Consider the following 19,434-nt stretch of genomic DNA (forward strand, 5'->3'; position numbering starts at 1 on the left):
AACGGAAATGAATCAGATGTGGCTAGTGAAAAAAATTTTTTCTGATTTTAAAACCTAAGACAAAATAATTCCAATTTCTGCTTCTGGTACCCACTCTCACAGGCTGAGAAATTCCATTTCCATTTTCAAGGCTGACCCCTATGTAGGTAGGCTGATTACCTTGTCATTGTCCAAAGGGTCCTTCTGTACAAACGCCTGAACAAATTCTTCTGGCCCAATATAATTGAGCCTCTCCTGAAACACAAAACCAGGTCAACAGTATTAAAGAAAATGAGAAGAAATAGACCGTCAATTCCTTCTGCTGACTTGGCACTACCCCTCCTTTTTTATGCAGCTTATAAAATGACGCTTTAATCTTAAATACTGTCATCATCTTCAAGATCTGAGCAGAGGTGATTTTCTGCGTAAGACAATGCTATATGACATAGTGAAAGGCTGAGCAAGTTACGGAAAAGTAGAGGAGGAAGATGAGGTAGGTCAATAAATTTGCCCTCCAGTCTTGTGTACTAGTGTTTATTTTAAAGTGAATTCCCAGAATGTCAGAAACGTTCATATTCAAATGTCTAAGCAAAACATATTTTAGGTATTTCACATATTATTTCCCATTTGGATTATTCTAATAGAATCCCTTGTGACATTTACTACCGATAAACAACTTGTGTGGTTGCCACAGCAAAGCAGATCTGTGGTTGCGAAGGTCAAGGATGACAATGACCATACCAGCTCTATGTGAGTCAGCTGCTGAGCCAAAGTGTAAGGGTCACTGCAGACAGTAATGATGTCCCTTTGTATGGACTGTGGCTTGGTCTTGAGAACCGTGAGCCGATCTGTAGACGTGGAGCTGATTTTTGCCAGGACTTCCTCGTACTGGCTGAGTGCAGCAAGTTTGCGGATTAGACACTGGATCATCTGCTGGACATTCTTCCTATATGTCTGCCAGGGAATAAGCAAAGGATTACATCCTCACTCTGCATGTCTACGTTCACCACTATGCAAACTCAGAGTCTCTGTACTAAGTGCTTTTATCTGGATGTTGGAGAAACACCAGGGCAGTTACAGGACGACTCAGCCTAGCCCTAATAGTTTCAGAGAGACATGTAACACATAAGGTGTTTTTCAGACTTGTAAAATTTAGCTCTTTTTCTCAGGCTGCTCTTGCAAGTATAATTCAAGTTGAACCACGAAAACCCCACAATGACCCTTTAGATTAGCTACTACTCAGAACTAACTGCTCTCTGGGCTGGCATAGGAAGGTACTGCTTTATTTTTGGTAGGTTAAAATACATTGATCTCAACTCAGAGCATCCTCTTCCTAACACTTTTTCTTTGGAGTCACCTTCTTGATTTTCCCACTCCTCTTATGCCCAGTCTCATTAGTCTACAAGCACGGACACCAACCTGACAGAAAATACTATTACTTCCTACTCATCCCCCAACCACCTTCCCGACTTCCATGTGTAACATGGGTTCTCACAAGGAAGCAGTGGATATTCATTTTTGGTATCTGACCTCTATTTGACTCACGTCCATTTCTCTCTCATATTATGAGTCAGTGCTAATATTTGCAACCAACCATACTCTTCCACGTGGCAATTCTACTCATAATGCTATTACCAGATGCCACCTTGTTTGCTACTGCATTATGCTACGACCACAACACTTAAGATAAATTGGATTTAAAAGCAGTTCAGGTATTAGAGATAAATTTCTTGACTTTTTACAACACTCATTAAGTTAAAGAAATAGCAATCAATCCATCCCTTGGGTACTCTTATCATAAGTTATGGTGTTCTTTTATTCCTCCTTTTCTAGCCCCAAACTGCTAAACAAACAACAATCGTCCTTGCAGGTAAATTACCTGAGAAAGGCACACATGCTAACATGGTCCTTAAGTGAACAGCTCCAAAGGAGGACAGTCCCAGTGAACTTAGATATAGAAAGATCTATGGTTATGCTCCCTGCTTAGTCAGCCCCTTTTTAAAAGGTACTACACAGTAATACTTTGAGATTGTTTGAAAACTGAACGGCATCTTACCTACAAGTATAAGAACCATATTATTTTACAGAGGTAATTTGGCTTACCCAAGCAAATTACAAAAACTCAAATGACTAGACATTTGCATACTTAAGGCAAATTACAAATGCATCTGGAAATGATCAATTCTTACTTAGTTAAGGCAGAAAAGCATATATAGCCTTCTTTTTCTTTTCTTTTTCATTACTTGTCTGGCACATATTCTACTCAGTTCTTTAAACTGGTCCATTAGATGACCTTTTTTTCTCTATATATTCACAGCCTACCCTAAATCATTAATGAAATACTTAAGTGTTTAAAACGTGTTAACCTTCAAAAAAACCTATTTTCCACACAGCATTACGATTATCGGTTTAGGAGATGCTATTTGGAAACAAGACTGTCACTCAAAGAAAATGTCTTTTTCTTTGGAATATGAAGGAGATCAGCACTGAATTTTAAAACCCTCGTGGTGGGGTGAAGTAGGGGACAGGAGATGGGTAAAACAGGTGAAGGTGGTCAAAAGATACAAACTGCTAACCATAAAATAAGTAAGTCCTGGGAATGTAATCATAGCATGGTGACTATTGTTAATAATAATGTGTTGCATCTTTGAGGCTTACTAAAAGAATGAATCTTAAAGTTCTCAACACAAGGGAAAAAATTCTGTAACTATGTGTGGTAATAGATATTAGTAAGACTTACTGTGATCATAATATATACAAATATCAAATCATTATGTTGTACACCGGAAACTAATATAATGTTATATGCCAATCACACCTCAATAAAAACAATAAATAAAAATAAAACAAATCCCTTGTCCTTATATCCCTTTCATCATCTTTAGTTACATTAAAAATCTATGGACTTAAAATGGTTTCTTCAGTCCCCTGTCCCAAATGTCATAATAAATATTTCCAGGTGATTCTAGTATAGCAAAGCATCAAAATCAATGCTCTACAGGCATATCTGGTGAGAGATTCTTATTCTACATTTTAAAAAATGCTTTTTTAGAGAAGAGGTCGAGGAATATATAGTCAAGGATTCAGCTAGTAAGAAAAAGCAGTGAACTATAACTATACAACAGAGTATAGGGTAAAGCTACTCAAATAATAAAGAACTAGTCTCTGGAACGCCTGGGTGGCTCAGCAGTTAAGTTTCTGCCTTCTACCCAGGGCAGGGTCCTGGGATCGAGACCCACATCAGGCTCCCTGCATGGAGCCTGATTCTCCCTCTGCCTATGTCTCTGCCTCTCTCTCTGTGTCTCTCATGAATAAATAAATAAAATCTTTAAAAAAAAGAACTAGTCTCTGACAGAGATAGAGAGACACACAGAGAAAGAATATGTATGTATGACCTCTTTTAAAGGTTTCCTGCTGCCATTTGACTCCATTCCAAGCTTTGTGTTGTTAAGCATGCTTCCTTACTGAGTCATGAATTGCTAAATATGCACTTATTCTTTTTTATAACTTCAAATGCCAGTGACAGTAATTACCTAGCAAATAAAGATAGAATAAAGACCAGCCCCTTAAGGAAGAGAAAATTGCATTTTACCCACTATAGTCATTTGTCATCTAATTCAATCATTAGCTCCATTTCATGTTTCTTGCAGGCAAGTCCTAATAAGCCACTTCATTTTGGGCAAATCCCCAGGGGGGAAACATATTAAGCCAAATTATGCAGAACTGTCCTAGCAGATTCAGCAGAACCCGACAAAATTATATATAGGGTGCACCTGGATTCATTGACTGCCAAAAAAATCCCTAAAGTTTCAGGCAAGAAGCAACAAGTCTCAACCCAAGCCCACACTCCTTCCTGTGGAGGGACATATTTTTTTCCTCTTCCAGTAACTGATTGTTTTGTTCGTTCATTCATTCGTTCATTCATTCATTCACTCATTCAAACACTACTGAAGGGATGCCTGGATGCCTCAGTGGTTGAGGGCCTGCCTTCGGCCCAGGGGTGATCCCGGATTCCCGGGATGGAGTCCCACATCGGGCTCCCTGCATGGAGCCTGCTTCTCCCTCTGCCTGTGTCTCTGCCTCTTTCTGTGTCTCCCATGAATAAATAAAATCCTTGGGATCCCTGGGTGGTACAGCGGTTTAGCGCCTGCCTTTGGCCCAGGGCATGATCCTGGAGACCCAGGATCGAATCCCATGTCGGGCTCCTGGTGCATGGAGCCTGCTTCTCCCTCTGCCTATGTCTCTCTCTCTCTCTCTCTCTCTCTGTGTGACTATCATAAATAAATAAAAATTAAAAAAAAAGACTTACAGTTGTCTTAAATAAATAAATAAATAAATAAAATCCTTAAAAAAAAAGAAAAAGAAAATAAACACTATTGAATACCTATTAAATGCCAGGCACTGAGCTAGTAGTTCAGGATGCTGTGATGAACAAAGGGGGCACAGCAAGGAGTCAGGAAAAACAAGTCATAAAAAAAGCAAGTAATTACTAACCACAGAATGCTATGAAGAAAACCACTAGTGAAAGCCAACAGTGAGAGGGCTGCAAGGTGATTGAGGTTGGGGTGGTGAGGGAAGGTCTCTCTGAAGAGAGACACTTGAGCACATCACAGACACATGGCCCGCCAAGCAAAGAACTGAGGAAAGAGCATCCACTGCAGAATTTTAGAGCTGACAGGGACATTAACATAGCGTTACCCCTACAATTTACAGAACTGAAGAAGCAGCGAGGAATTTAGGGAACTGCCAAAGTACACTCAGATCAACCAGATGCCAAGTGTCGCCCTGATTTCAAATACTGGATTGAAGGAGCTGAAGTATCTCACTGTAAAACCCAACCTGATCAAGGTAGGGGGCACTTGGTTGCTCAATCCCTAGGTTAATCAATTCCTTGGTTCGACTTGGCTTATCTTCTCATCTTCTCTTTTCACACTCAAAACCATCTGAAAATCTCAGGGTTTATCAAGGATTTGCTATTAACACAGGAGTGCTGACAAGAAGCCAGGTTAGAAGGCTGTTGGCTGGCCCTTTGTAGTTCCAACCAACTCTTGAATGGCTTGAGCCTATTTAAAAAAAAAAAAAAAAAAAAAAAAAAGACCGGATCCAATCTGGCTAACACAGATAGAAATGACCTCCGTCACTGACTACTGTGACAAGAAAAACAAAACACCACTCACCTGGCATTTTCAGAACACTAAATTTTTATGTGAAAAAGATTTTTAAGGTGTTCCTTTGGAAAGAATCAAGGAACAATTTTTATTTTTTAAAAAGGCAATAGAGGGGAATGTAAGCTGATCGACCTATCAAGGTAAGTACCTAAATACAACTACACAAAAATGAAGTATTGACTCAGGACTCATCCTTCATACCAGAAAAAGTCCTTATGATGCCACTACTCTTTTGAGCATCCTGTCATAAACTAAGTTCACAGAGCCAAGACTGACCCTGCCAAGCAATCCAATAGATAACCAACCCCTCTAATATAAGAATTACCTCAAAACTTCCCTGGGATACTTAACCGTTGCCTTTGTGAGTGAGTGACCTACCAATCCATACCTTGCTAGAACCTGTCACATGCAAACTGGCAAAATAATTATAATAGTCATAACTTGCAAAACGACTCAGGAAACCACCCAGTCTTACAGATATAAATCATGGCTGTCTTGAGCACCAGGGTTCAATATAATGTCATAAGGGAGCAGTAAAAGGATTAATTCCATTTTCATGAGGACATAACTGCAGGGAGGCAAGTAAAGTTTTTTTTTATTGACAATCTTATACAATTTTTTAAGTTGGAGGAAATATTGAAATATATACTATATAACAGGGTATCTTGTTACATGATCTTTACAGCACACCACTGAAAGAATGAGTTCTCAAGGAAGGTTATTCATAATGGGAAAATGCATTTTAAGATGAATGAAACAGGACATCGCTGCAACTGCAAAATGTTTTGTCAATCTTTTCCTGTGTGTGAAAGTGTTTTATCTGTGCCTAGGTAACTTGCTCCCAGGAGCTCAACTGGCAGCATAGACTACAAAGACACCCTTGCCCAACAAGCCTCAACACAAAATATTAGCCTTCCAGGCCTGCTTCAAGGAGGATCACCTTGAATTTGTTACAGCTAGTTAGCTCTTATCAAAGGCTTGATTGAGAGAAGTGATATTTATGAATGATTATCCAGAGATTTACTTTTTTTTTTTCTCCACCTATCCTGGGTGCTAGCCCTGACTCAACTTCTGGGCACCATAAGCCTTGGATCTTTTTCTCATTGTCTTTTCTCCAGAAGAATGACCTTTGCTAATTATACATTAACCTTATAACCCCAGGGTTGTTTTTTTTTTTTTTTTATTTTTTTTATCAAGGAACATTTGTTATAAAAACTATACAGAGCAATTTTCCTGATCTCATTCTATGCCCCTATAGAAAGTCCTCCTTGAGTAAGTTTTTAAAATTTCATTTAGTTTAATGCTCTGAAGAATTAGTATGCTGTCTTTTCTGATAGTGAAAATCACATAACCAACTATATTTCTCTTTCACCTGGAGTTTCCACTCAAATCACAGAAGTCCTGTCCTACTATACTGCTTCTCAACATTAGCCTATTTGTTTTCTCCCTTCCATGGTACAAACTATTTCTATATATGATGTATCAATATACAACTTATTATCTATTAATATGTTACATTATTTGTTTTGTATCTATTTGTTTATATCTATTAATATAATATGCATGCTCTAACTTGCTATGTCAAATCTTTTTAGAAGAAAGAAAAGTATAATTAAAATTAAAACACACTTGCAATGTGAATCCTATGCATGAAGTGACATGAACATACTCCCAAATTAATCACATAAAATTCCAGATGATACCCCTTTGAAGGGGGATTGTATAATCATCCCCATTCGACACACCAAACAGGCCATGATGCTATGTTGAAGACTTGTCCAAAGGCAACACAGAAAGGAAGAGGTGGCGACTGTGATACATAATTCAGCACCAGCTCCCACCAAGGCTCAGCCTGGAAATTCGAGTGCTTTTGCTCAATTCAAGATACCAACCTCCTCGCCACTGGCTATTCGGTGAGCCAGATCTTTTAAGTTTCTCATCATTCTTTCATCCCGAAAATCATAAGGAAACGTTTCTGTCCATTCTGTCAGGAGTTGAAGAATTTTGGGTGCAATTTTTCTTATCTGGTTCTGGGGACAAAGAGCAAATCTCATTCAGTGATATCTATCACCATGGACTGCATCAAAGAAAACTGCAAACAGTGTCACTGGTAAACTTCTATTGCAAAGTCTTTGGGGTTGAAGAAGTCTAGTCTCCCTTCCCCAAGTCAATGCCAAGTACCACCGACTTAAAGCAGGACCTGGGGATCTTCCATGGCATTAAATCTATATTGTGTGAGTTTGTTTGTTTGGCATTAAGGGCATGACAGTTTATTTTAAAAAATCGTATCACACTGATCATAATGACCAGTAGTATCCACGTTATGATAGCTTTTCTCGAGTATTAACATTGCAGTATTTTAATCTACTGAAATGCTTTAATAGGACCAAGAACTAGAGAAATAAAGATCTTAGATGACAATGAACACTAATAATACTGGCATCCAACCCTATTTTGTGTTCTTTATACCATTTCCAATTCTCTTTGCATAGCCACGATGTCATTTTTGCCCTTCAGCCTGGGGATAAGGAACCAACTTCCCAAAATCTAAGTGAAAGTATAACAGAAAATTGTAAAGTTCAAAACACATCATTACCTTATCGCTATTAGGATCACTTAGCCTCTGGTGCTCAACACATAAGTGACAAACTTTGGCCATTAACTCATATGGATGCATAAATAACCGAGAACTCAGCAGGAAGGTAAATATGTATGTTCTCTGTAGCAGGAGAAAAAAAAATCATCATGGTTACATTCTCTCTGAGACTAATATCTTTCCTATAGATTATACATTGTATTTCATTAAGTTCTCTTGATCAAAGTTAATATGCTGCAGTTTCAAAAGTAATGCTTAGTAGTAAAACATTTTAAGATGGATTTTTCCTTTGCCTTCTGATATATCTTTTCCCTTAAATTGTACTAAAAATAATAGAAGTACAAGATAAGTTTATCTAATGAAATTACTCAAAGCACACTTTCATGTCCACCCTCTGGGAGGCAGGACACCAGGACACATAACTCATTCTAGCAAAGAAGAATTAAATTCAGCTCAGGGAAATAGATTTAACATAAATATACCACCCATACAGAATCTTGTTCTGTGTCCAAATATTATGGTAACTCAATGGAAACCAAAAAAACACCCGATCTACATCAGCTCAAGAATTCTCCAGTGTGTCTACTGTGGCACACAGCGGTGTTTGTGTGCTTGTGCCAGAACATTCAAAGGCGGGTTTTCAAGTCATCTGTTTACTTGCTCAAAGGCTAAGCAATTCGATAAAGCACAGTATCAAACTATATACTTCTCTTTAACTACATCGTCTCCCAAGAAGCCAGAATGAAGTAGAGCTTATTTGTTAAAATAGTTTCAGACTCCCAGTGAAAAGAAAAATGCCAGGGCCTTTTTTTTTTTTTTTACCCCTCCCCCCCTTATGAGCCTTTAATAGCTCAGCTCATAAACACTTACAGGGCTGAACAAGGGATTCCTTTTACTTTTGAGTACAAGTTTTCCCTGTGTGACAACATATTTCAAAATGCTATGTAACAAATCACACAGAGAGATAACTCAGGAAGAAACACTATGGTGACTTACAGTGGCAAGCACAAACTATCCTTCGCACACCAAGGTCATTATTATATTTATAAAAACATATGAACCCGGTGTCTAGATATTTTCATGAAATCTATCAACAGCCAGCTGTTGTTGAATAACCGGGGCCTCTGTGGCACAATCAAAGGGGAAGGAAGATACCACTTGCCCAGAAACATAAAACCTAGGTCTGATTGCTGATCCTGGGGGTGAGACCATGTGTGGATTATTCAACATTCTGAATTTCAGTGTTCTCCTCTCTGGCCTCTTGCAATTGCCATAAAGATTGAAAAAATGTAAATGAACTCCCTAGATTAGAAAGTATTATCTATATAGATGATGGCTATCAAAGCAAAACATAAGCAATCTATAAAGAATTGCATCTTGAATATAACTGTTGTTCTCCTTTCTATAAAGTTTTCCTGTCCAGCTTCACTTTTCTCAACATAGTAGTGGTCTTGGAAACAAAAAAAGCATTAAGTATTCTAGGAGTATCCAATATCCTCCAGCATTTCTATGTAAAGACCAAGGTATAGACATGAATTAAATCTACGGATGCTTCCCTTACATGTTATCTGACTGTCTACAGTGTGGTACCAATCCTGAAAAGAAATGGATATGCAGAAAATAATCAAAATCTGAATCATACTCAGGCTGAATTTGACCTCAAAATGTTCCATAATCAATGTGCAATTTCTCATTCGAAAAATTCTTAGCAACCCAGATATAATTCAGTAGTATCTAGGGTTCCTGTTGTATTGTATTTTTGTATTTTTTATCAAAGAATACCAAGGATGTGTTTCAGAGGAACAGAGATACCTACATCCGGATAGTAATCCACGTTAGGTACTAAGTGCTGGATGAGTGCTTCTAGAGATCCAGAGAGGAGGTTGTTGTCATGGTAATACAATCCTCCACAGCTGTCATCTGCAGGCTGATAGAGGTTTCGGTTGTAACCACTGCTGTCAAACATGGCTGAAAAGGGAGGAGTCTGAGGCATGCTTTCCTAAAATGAATTGCAAAAGGAGAAAACATACAGTCAGTAATATGCAGTCCAGAAAAAAGGTAAGCATTAATAGAAATAGGTCATTTAAAGAATAGGATTAGGTTGTGATAGAATATCAGAACCCATCAAGAAAGCAAATTGCTCTTTGAGTAACACATGTATGCATACTTTTGAGTAGCAATCTAGTTCAGTCAAACACCATATAATGCTTAGATCAGAGGATCCAGTTTGGATTTGAATTCAAGTTTCCAGCTGCCATACTTAGATCTTACTCCTTCATATATGAGGAAGAGAATGAGTTTTCAACTGTTTTATCTCACTGAGTCAAACAATTATCCTAAGGGAGAAATGTGCAAGACTTCCAAGCTGGTTGGGAAGAATTACGTCACATATAATAAATACTGGACTGACACTGGGAATAGTAGAAGATAATCAAAATAGAAGTCGAAAAAATGAAATTGTAAGAGAGGCCTAGAATTAAAGTACATTGTGTGTGTGTGTGTGTGTGCGCGCGCACATGCATGTGGCTGCATGAGTGTTGACAGATGCACGTACAGCTGTACATATGTCAATCAAGAGATTTAATGCTGACCCTCCAGCTTCCATCCGGGATCTGATGCTGTTCATTTTCACTCCTTTGTGTCAAATTCTTTCAGAGCGGGGGCTCTGTAAAGCCTCAGTTCTCTGCAAACACATGGGCTGAGAGGCACCTGATTTGGGGAACAAGAAGTCCTGTGACGGCCCTCTCTATTTGTATGCCTTATAACTCACAAAGCCCTTGTTAGAGGGTGCTCAGGAAAGCCAGAGGCTATTAAATTATTACTTGGATTCCTAGGGACAGAGCTCTGGACCCTGAGAACAGACTCTTGGTTTCTGGCAGCATGTCTGGACAATGGAGGTATTCAGCAGCTGCCAGATTGAGAGTTCCAGAAGGCAAACAATGAAAGCCAACTCCAGGCTTTGGACTGGGACAGGGTGTGTGAAGGCTGCAGAAGGACATAACCTGGGCTAATCCTTCTTTTTGAGACGCCAATAGATATTTGCATCCGAATGGGGAAGGGGTGCGGCGCCCTGTCTGAGAAGGCACATCCTTCACTCCAAGCGCATCTGTTCAGCTCCAGCGAATGGGGACCACGGCATTGTAACATGTGCGTGTGCCTCAGCAGGGGTGGCCAGGGGTAGGGTGCTGGAAAAAAGAAATCTACTAATAAGACAACCTGATAGGTGAAAACAGCATTTAGGGAAGGAAACATCAAGAAAAAGAAACAGAAGACAAGCTTCAGCATTTTGTACTTTCTCCCATCCACAAACCAATGCCAAGGGGGAATGAAAAAGGAAAAACCAGCCACAAACAGGAAGAAACTTATTATTAAGAATCACTCTGGGCAATCTGCCACTACCTGCATCATCATTGCCATGCCTCTCACTGAGGCAGGACAGGGTCATAACAGCCAAAAGACTGGGGACTATGGGATGTAAGCATTAACACAATTGCTCCACACTTAGTTGAAATCAAATTGATAGTTTTCAATGAGTATGATTCATTTGCAATATAATCTTTGCAAGTGAGTTGTTCTTCGTGGGAAGATAAAAAAAAAAAAAAAAAGACCCCATCTACCCTTGCCCCAAGAAACTCAAAATGTCCTTAAACTGAAACTCTAGGACCCTGAGATGAGAAGTGCCTAAAAGTTTTGTCTGATAGCCTGGAAGGGACCGTCCATCTGAATCTGGTTACCTATTTCTGGCTTTAAAAAGCTTTATTTAGCTGGATAGGAGCACCTGGGTGGCTCAGTCTGTTAAGTGCCTGCCTTTGGCTTAGGTCATGACCTCAGATCATGGAATCCAGCCCCAAGCTGGGCTCCCCGCTCAGTGGGGGTTCTACTTGTCCCTTTCCTTCTGCCCCTCTCCCTGCCAGCTCTCACTCTCTCTCAAATACATAAAATCTTTGGGGGAAAAAAAAAGCTTTAGATGGTTAAAATCAAACAGTGTCCTTCCTGAACACGATCACAGGTGGACCTCTATCATGACCTTGGAGGTTTTTGTTTTGTTTTGTTTTGTTTTTGCTAAGAACCATGATTTTCTTCAATTTCTCCACTTATTCATCATTACTGAAAGCATCCAAATAAAGTGATTTGGGAATATAGTTGGCCAAAGACTTGGGAATTATTTCAGAAAACCAGAAAATGTTAAAACTTCAAAAGGAGGGGAAAAGGGGCAAGATGACGGAAGCGTAGGGTCCCCAAGTCACCTGTCCCCACCAAATTACCTAGATAACCTTCAAATCATCCTGAAAATCGACGAATTCAGCCTGAGATTTAAAGAGAGACCAGCTAGAATGCTACAGTGAGAAGAGTTCGGGCTTCTATCAAGGTAGGAAGACGGGGAAAAAGAAATAAACAAAAGGCCTCCAAGGGGAGGGCCGCGAGGAGCCGGGCTGAGGCCGGGGCGAGTGTCCCCAGGACAGGAGAGCCCCGTCCCGGAGGAGCAGGAGCTGCACCGACCTTCCCGGGGGAAAGGGGCTCGCGGGGAGGTGGAGCAGGACCCAGGAGGGCGGGGATGCCCTCGGGCTCCCGGGGACACTAACAGGGACCTGCGCCCCGGGAGAGTGCGCCGAGCTCCCTAAGGGCTGCAGCGCGCACTGGGGACCCGGAGCAGCTCGGAGGGCTCGGGGGCGGCTCCGCGGAGGGGGCTGCGGGGGGGAGCAGCTCGGGGGGGGGCTCGGGGGCGGCTCTGCGGAGGGGGCTGCGGGGCGGGAGCAGCTCGGGGGGCTCGGGGGCGGCTCCGCGGAGGGGGCTGCGGGGCGGGAGCAGCTCGGGGGGCTCGGGGGCGGCTCCGCGGAGGGGGCTGCGGGGCGGGAGCAGCTCGGGGGGGCTCGGGGGCGGCTCCGCGGAGGGGGCTGCGGGGCGGGAGCGCGAATCCACCAGCGCAGGTTCCGGAGCACAGGGCGCCGGGACACAGCCCAGGATCCGGCCTCCCCCCGGGACAGGCAGAGGCCGGGAGGGCCCAGGACAGCGAGGACGCTCCTGCCCCGAGCTGAGCAGATCAGCGGCCCCGCCCCGGAGCCTCCAGGCCCTGCAGACGGAGAGCTCCGGAGCTACTGCAGGAGCTGACTCCAGGGCTGCAGAGCTGGCCCCGCCACTGCGGTTAATCCTCCTGGGGCCTCACGGGGTAAACAACCCCCACTGAGCCCTGCACCAGGCAGGGGACAGAGCAGCTCCCCCAAGTGCTCACACCTGAAAATCAGCACAACAGGCCCCTCCCCCAGAAGACCAGCTAGACGGACCAGTTCGAGGGGAAGTCAAGGGACTTAAAGTACACAGAATCAGAATATACTCCCCCGTGGCTTTTTTTTTTTTTTTTTTTCTGTTTGCTTCCCCCACCCTTTTTTTCCCCTTTCTTTATTTTTCTTTCTCTTTTCTTCTTTTTTTTCTTTTTTCTTCCTTTTTTCTTTTTTTCTTTTTCTCTTTTCTTTCCTTCTTTCTCTCCTCTCTTTTTCTCCTTTTCCCAATACAACTTGTTCTTGGCCACTCTGCACTGAGCAAAATGACTACAAGGAAAACCTCACCTCAAAAGAAAGAATCAGAAACAGTCCTGCTCCCACAGAGTTACAAAATGTGGATTACAATTCAATGTCAGAAAGCCATTTCAGAAGCACTATTATACAGCTACTGGTGGCTCTAGAAAAGACTAGAGCCACCAGTAGGACTCAAGAGACTTCATGACTGCAGAATTTAGATCAGGCAGAAATTAAAAATCAACTGAATGAGATGAAATCCAAACTAGAAGTTCTAACAACGAGGGTTAACGAGGTGGAAGAACGAGTGAGTGACATAGAAGACAAGTTGATGGCATGGAGGGAAACTGAGGAAAAGAGACAATTAAAAGACCATGAAGATAGATTAAGGGAAATAAACGACAGCCTAAAGAAGAAAAACCTACGTTTAATTGGGGTTCCCGAGGGCGCCGAAAGGGACAGAGGGCCAGAATATGTATTTGAACAAATCATAGCTGAAAACTTTCCTAATCTGGGAAGGGAAACAGGCATTCAGATCCAGGAAATAGAGAGATCCCCCCTAAAATCAATAAAAACCATTCAACACCTCGACATTTAATAGTTAAGCTTGCAAATTCCAAAGATAAAGAGATGATCCTTAAAGCAGCAAGAGACAAGAAATCCCTGACTTTTATGGGGAGGAGTATTAGGGTAACGGCAGACCTCTCCACAGAGACCTGGCAGGCCAGAAAGGGCTGGCAGGATATACTTAGGGTCCTAAATGAGAAGAACATGCAACCAAGAATACTTTATCCAGCAAGGCTCTCATTCAGAATGGAAGGAGAGATAAAGAGCTTCCAAGACAGACAGGAACTGAAAGAATATGTGACCTCCAAACCAGCTCTGCAAGAAATTTTAAAGGGGACTCTTAAAATTCCCCTTTAAGAAGTTCAGTGGAACAATCCACAAAAACAAGGACTGAATAGATATCATGATGACACTAAACTCCTATCTTTCAGTAGTAACTCTGAACGTGAACGGGCTTAATGACCCCATCAAAAGGCGCAGGGTTTCAGACTGGATAAAAAAGCAGGACCCATCTATTTGCTGTCTACAAGAGACTCATTTTAGACAGAAGGACACCTACAGCCTGAAAATAAAAGGTTGGAGAACCATTTACCATTCAAATGGTCCTCAAAAGAAAGCAGGGGTAGCCATCCTTATATCAGATAAACTAAAATTTACCCCGAAGACTATAGTGAGAGATGAAGAGGGACACTATCTCATACTTAAAGGATCTATCCAACAAGAGGACTTAACAATCCTCAATATATATGCCCCGAATGTGGGAGCTGCCAAATATATCAATCAATTAATAACCAAAGTTAAGACATACTTAGATAATAATACACATACTTGGTGACTTCAATCTAGCTCTTTCTATACTCGATAGGTCTTCTAAGCACAACATCTCCAAAGAAACGAGAGCTTTAAATGATACACTGGACCAGATGAATTTCACAGATCTCTACAGAACTTTACATCCAAACTCAACTGAACACATTCTTCTCAAGTGCACATGGAACTTTCTCCAGAATAGACCACATACTGGGTCACAAATCGGGTCTGAACTGATACCAAAAGATTAGGATCGTCCCCTGCATATTCTCAGACCATAATGCCTTGAAATTAGAACTAAATCACAACAAGAAGTTTGGAAGGACCTCAAACACGTGGAGGTTAAGGACCATCCTGCTAAAAGATGAAAGGGTCAACCAGGAAATTAAGGAAGAATTAAAAAGATGCATGGTAACTAATGAGAATGAAGATACAACTGTTCAAAATCTTTGGGATGCAGGAAAAGCAGTCCTAAGGGGTATATACATCGCAGTACAAGCATCCATTCAAAAACTGGAAAGAACTCAAATACAAAAGCTAACCTTACACCTACAGGAGCTAGAGAAAAAACAGCAAATAGATCCTACACCCAGCAGAAGAAGAGAGTTAATAAAGATTCGAGCAGAACTTAACGAAATCGAGACGAGAAGAACTGTGGAACAGATCAATAGAACCAGGAGTTGGTTCTTTGAAATAATTAATAAGATAGATAAACCATTAGCCAGCCTTATTAAAAAGAAGAGAGAGAAGACTCAAATTAATAAAATCATGAGTGAGAAAGGAGAGATCACTATCAACACCAAGGAAATACAAACGATTTTAAAAACATATTATGAACAGCTATACGCCAATAAATTAGGCAATCTAGAAGAAATGGATGCATTCCTGGAAAGCCACAAACTACCAAAACTGGAACAGGAAGAAACAGAAAACCTGAACAGGCCAATAACCAGGGAGGAAATTGAAGCAGTCATCAAAAACCTCCCAAGACACAAGAGTCCAGGACCAGATGGCTTCCCAGGGGAATTTTATCAAACGTTTAAAGAAGAAACCATACCTATTCTACTAAAGCTGTTTGGAAAGATAGAAAGAGATGGAGTACTTCCAAATTCGTTCTATGAGGCCAGCATCACCTTAATTCCAAAACCAGACAAAGACCCCACCAAAAAGGAGAATTACAGACCAATATCCCTGATGAACATGGATGCAAAAATTCTCAACAAGATACTAGCCAATTGGATCCAACAGTACATTAAGAAAATTATTCACCATGACCAAGTAGGATTTATTCCCGGGACACAAGGCTGGTTCAACACTCGTAAAATAATCAATGTGATTCATCATATCAGCAAGAGAAAAACCAAGAACCATATGATCCTCTCATTAGATGCAGAGAAAGCAGTTGACAAAATGCAGCATCCATTCCTGATCGAAACTCTTCAGAGTGTAGGGATAGAGGGAACATTCCCCAACATCTTAAAAGCCATCTATGAAAAGCCCACAGCAAATATCATTCTCAATGGGGAAGCACTGGGAGCCTTTCCCCTCAGATCAGGAACATGACAGGGATGTCCACTCTCACCACTGCCATTCAACATAGTACTGGAAGTCCTAGCCTCAGCAATCAGACAACAAAAAGATATTAAAGGCATTCAAATTGGCAAAGAAGAAGTCAAACTCTCCCTCTTCGCCGATGACATGATACTCTACATAGAAAACCCAAAAGCCTCCACCCCAAGATTGCTAGAACTCATACAGCAATTTGGTAGCGTGGCAGGATACAAAATCAATGCCCAGAAATCAGTGACATTTCTATACACTAAGAATGAGACTGAAGAAAGAGAAATTAAGGAGTCAATCCCATTGACAATTGCACCCAAAAGCACAAGATACTTAGGAATAAACCTAACCAAAGAGGTGAAGGATCTATACACTAAAAACTATAGAACACTTCTGAAAGAAATTGAGGAAGACACAGAGAGATGGAAAAATATTCCATGCTCATGGATTGGCAGAATTAATATTGTGAAAATATCAATGTTACCCAGGGCAATATACACGTTTAATGCAATCCCTATAAAATACCATGGACTTTCTTCAGAGAGTTAGAACAAATTATTTTAAGATTTGTGTGGAATCAGAAAAGACCCCGAATAGCCAGGGGAATTTTAAAAAAGAAAACCATATCTGGGGGCATCACAATGCCAGATTTCAGGTTGTACTACAAAGCTGTGGTCATCAAGACAGTGTGGTACTGGCACAAAAACAGATACATAGATCAATGGAACAGAATAGAGAATCCAGAAGTGGACCCTGAACTTTATGGTCAACTAATATTCGACAAACCAGGAAAGACTATCCATTGGAAGAAAGACAGTCTCTTCAATAAATGGTGCTGGGAAAATTGGACATCCACATGCAGAAGAATGAAACTAGACCACTCTCTTTCACCAGACACAAAGATAAACTCAAAATGGATGAAAGATCTAAATTTGAGACAAGATTCCATCAAAATCCTAGAGGAGAACACAGGCAACACCCTTTTTGAACTCGGCCACAGTAACTTCTTGCAAGATACATCCACGAAGGCAAAAGAAACAAAAGCAAAAATGAACTATTGGGACTTCATCAAGATAAGAAGCTTTTGCACAGCAAAGGATACAGTCAACAAAACTCAAAGACAACCTACAGAATGGGAGAAGATATTTGCAAATGACATATCAGATAAAGGGCTAGTTTCCAAGATTTGTGAAGAACTTATTAAACTCAACACCAAAGAAATAAACAATCCAGTCATGAAATGGGCAAAAGACATGAAGAGAAATCTCATAGAGGAAGACATAGACATGGCCAACACGCACATGAGAAAATGCTCTGCATCACTTGCCATCAGGGAAATACAAATCCAAACCACAATGAGATACCACCTCACACCAGTGAGAATGGGGACAATTAACAAGGCAGGAAACCACAAATGTTGGAGAGGATGCGGAGAAAAGGGAACCCTCTTGCACTGTTGGTGGGAATGTGAACTGGTGCAGCCACTCTGGGGAACTGTGTGGAGGTTCCTCAAAGAGTTAAAAATAGACCTGCCCTACGACCCAGCAATTGCACTGTTGGGGATTTACCCCAAAGATTCAGATGCAATGAAATGCCAGGACACCTGCACCCCGATGTTTCTAGCAGCAATGTCCACAATAGCCAAACTGTGGAAGGAGCCTCGGTGTCCATCGAAAGATGAATGGATAAAGAAGATGTGGTCTATGTATACAATGGAATATTCCTCAGCCATTAGAAACGACAAATACCCACCATTTGCTTCAACGTGGATGGAACTGGAGGGTATTATGCTGAGCGAAGTAAGCCAATCGGAGAAGGACAAACAGTGTATGTTCTCATTCATTTGGGGAATATAAATAATAGTGAAAGGGAATATAAGGGAAGGGAGAAGAAATGTGTGGGAAATATCAGAAAGGGAGACAGAACATAAAGACTCCTGACTCTGGGAAACAAACTAGGGGTGGTGGAAGGGGAGGAGGGTGGGGGGTGGGGGTGAATGGGTGACAGGCACTGAGGGGGCACTTGACGGGATGAGCACTGGGTGTTATTCTGTATGTTGGTAAATTGAACACCAATAAAAAATAAATTTATTTAAAAAAAAGAAAAAAGTTCAAAAGGACCATAGAAATTATCTGGTCCAGGATGAAAAACAGATTTTATTTCACTTTCCACTGCAATCAAATTACAAGTGGGTACACCTCACGTCCTGAAGATGAGTGAGAAAAATTCCAAGGCTCTAACTAGGTAGGAGAATGTGCGTCCTAAATGATTAGCAACAACTGCAAAAACAAGTCATGGAAGAAGCCAAAGCCCAGCCCACGTGCCATCACACTCTGCTCCAATCTCCTATTTTTGTAAGTGTACAAACCCTAGAATGTGAGATGAAGTGACCAGGCTAAGATCTCACAGTGATGTGCCTAAAGTACCAAGTGTACCCAATCGTACCCCTCTGAGTCCTGCACCCCTGCTGCCTACTGTTCACTGACAATAAGCATTAGCCTATGATAGTCAAGAGTCACCCAGTTCCCTTTCAAGGAATCAGCACCACAAATATTTGTACTTCTCGATTATTTACTTCCACAAAACAGACAAGGATTCAGATCTGACCAAGGACTCAGATTTAATGAAGATTAAATGAAGATTTAATGAAGATTTAATGAAGCCCTAATCTGGTGCTTAACAGTTCTGATAAGAACTTCAGAAGGTAATATACCACCACCAACACATGTTTTTTATTTAGAAAATTATTCTCAATTTTATTCACTCCTCCCAAAATCCTAAATTATAACAAAACCATTAAATTCTTTTATGGCAAAGTTCTTAGAGCATCATTAGAGCAATGGCAAAAGGCTTCTGTATTATTCCTTGGAAATGTGTCACTCATGAGATTTCTTTGACAAGATACAAAACAGCAACCCTCAGACAATCCCCTCCAACCAAGCACGGAAGAAAATATTGCAAATAGCAATGGAAACCAAACTGAGGTAAATAAATTGGGGTTATAGCTTACCCTACAAATCCCTACAAATCAATTTTAAGAAGAGGGTATGTCACAGGTCATTTTCTGCCTCCTAATCAGCCCTATGTTCTACCGCTAATCAGCTGATTTCATTCTCCCATGAACCATCTTGGTTGTTGAACTTGCACACAGCAACAATCAACTACTGAGATTTGAAATCACTCCAAGAGACTCCAACCCCTTATTCACATACAGTGGTCATATTTTTCTATGTTGCCTTAT

General features: G+C 41.0%; 1 protein-coding gene across 9 annotated transcripts in view; it reads right to left on the bottom strand.

The window, feature by feature from the left end:
* The window catches only part of RASGEF1B (RasGEF domain family member 1B), a 550,562-nt gene that overhangs the window by 15,119 nt on the left and 516,009 nt on the right, over positions 1–19,434 (bottom strand). For all 9 annotated transcript variants that reach the window (XM_077882673.1, XM_077882674.1, XM_077882675.1 and 6 more), the window contains 5 exons: positions 9,560–9,742; positions 7,744–7,866; positions 7,040–7,177; positions 721–933; positions 160–234 (listed from right to left, as the gene is read on the bottom strand). In XM_077882673.1, coding sequence (XP_077738799.1) covers positions 160–234; positions 721–933; positions 7,040–7,177; positions 7,744–7,866; positions 9,560–9,742 — 732 coding nt within the window. The remainder of the gene's footprint in view (positions 1–159; positions 235–720; positions 934–7,039; positions 7,178–7,743; positions 7,867–9,559; positions 9,743–19,434) is intronic.

The sequence above is a fragment of the Canis aureus genome, chromosome 33, assembly GCF_053574225.1.
Source record: "Canis aureus isolate CA01 chromosome 33, VMU_Caureus_v.1.0, whole genome shotgun sequence".
NCBI classification, from domain to species: Eukaryota; Metazoa; Chordata; class Mammalia; order Carnivora; family Canidae; genus Canis; species Canis aureus.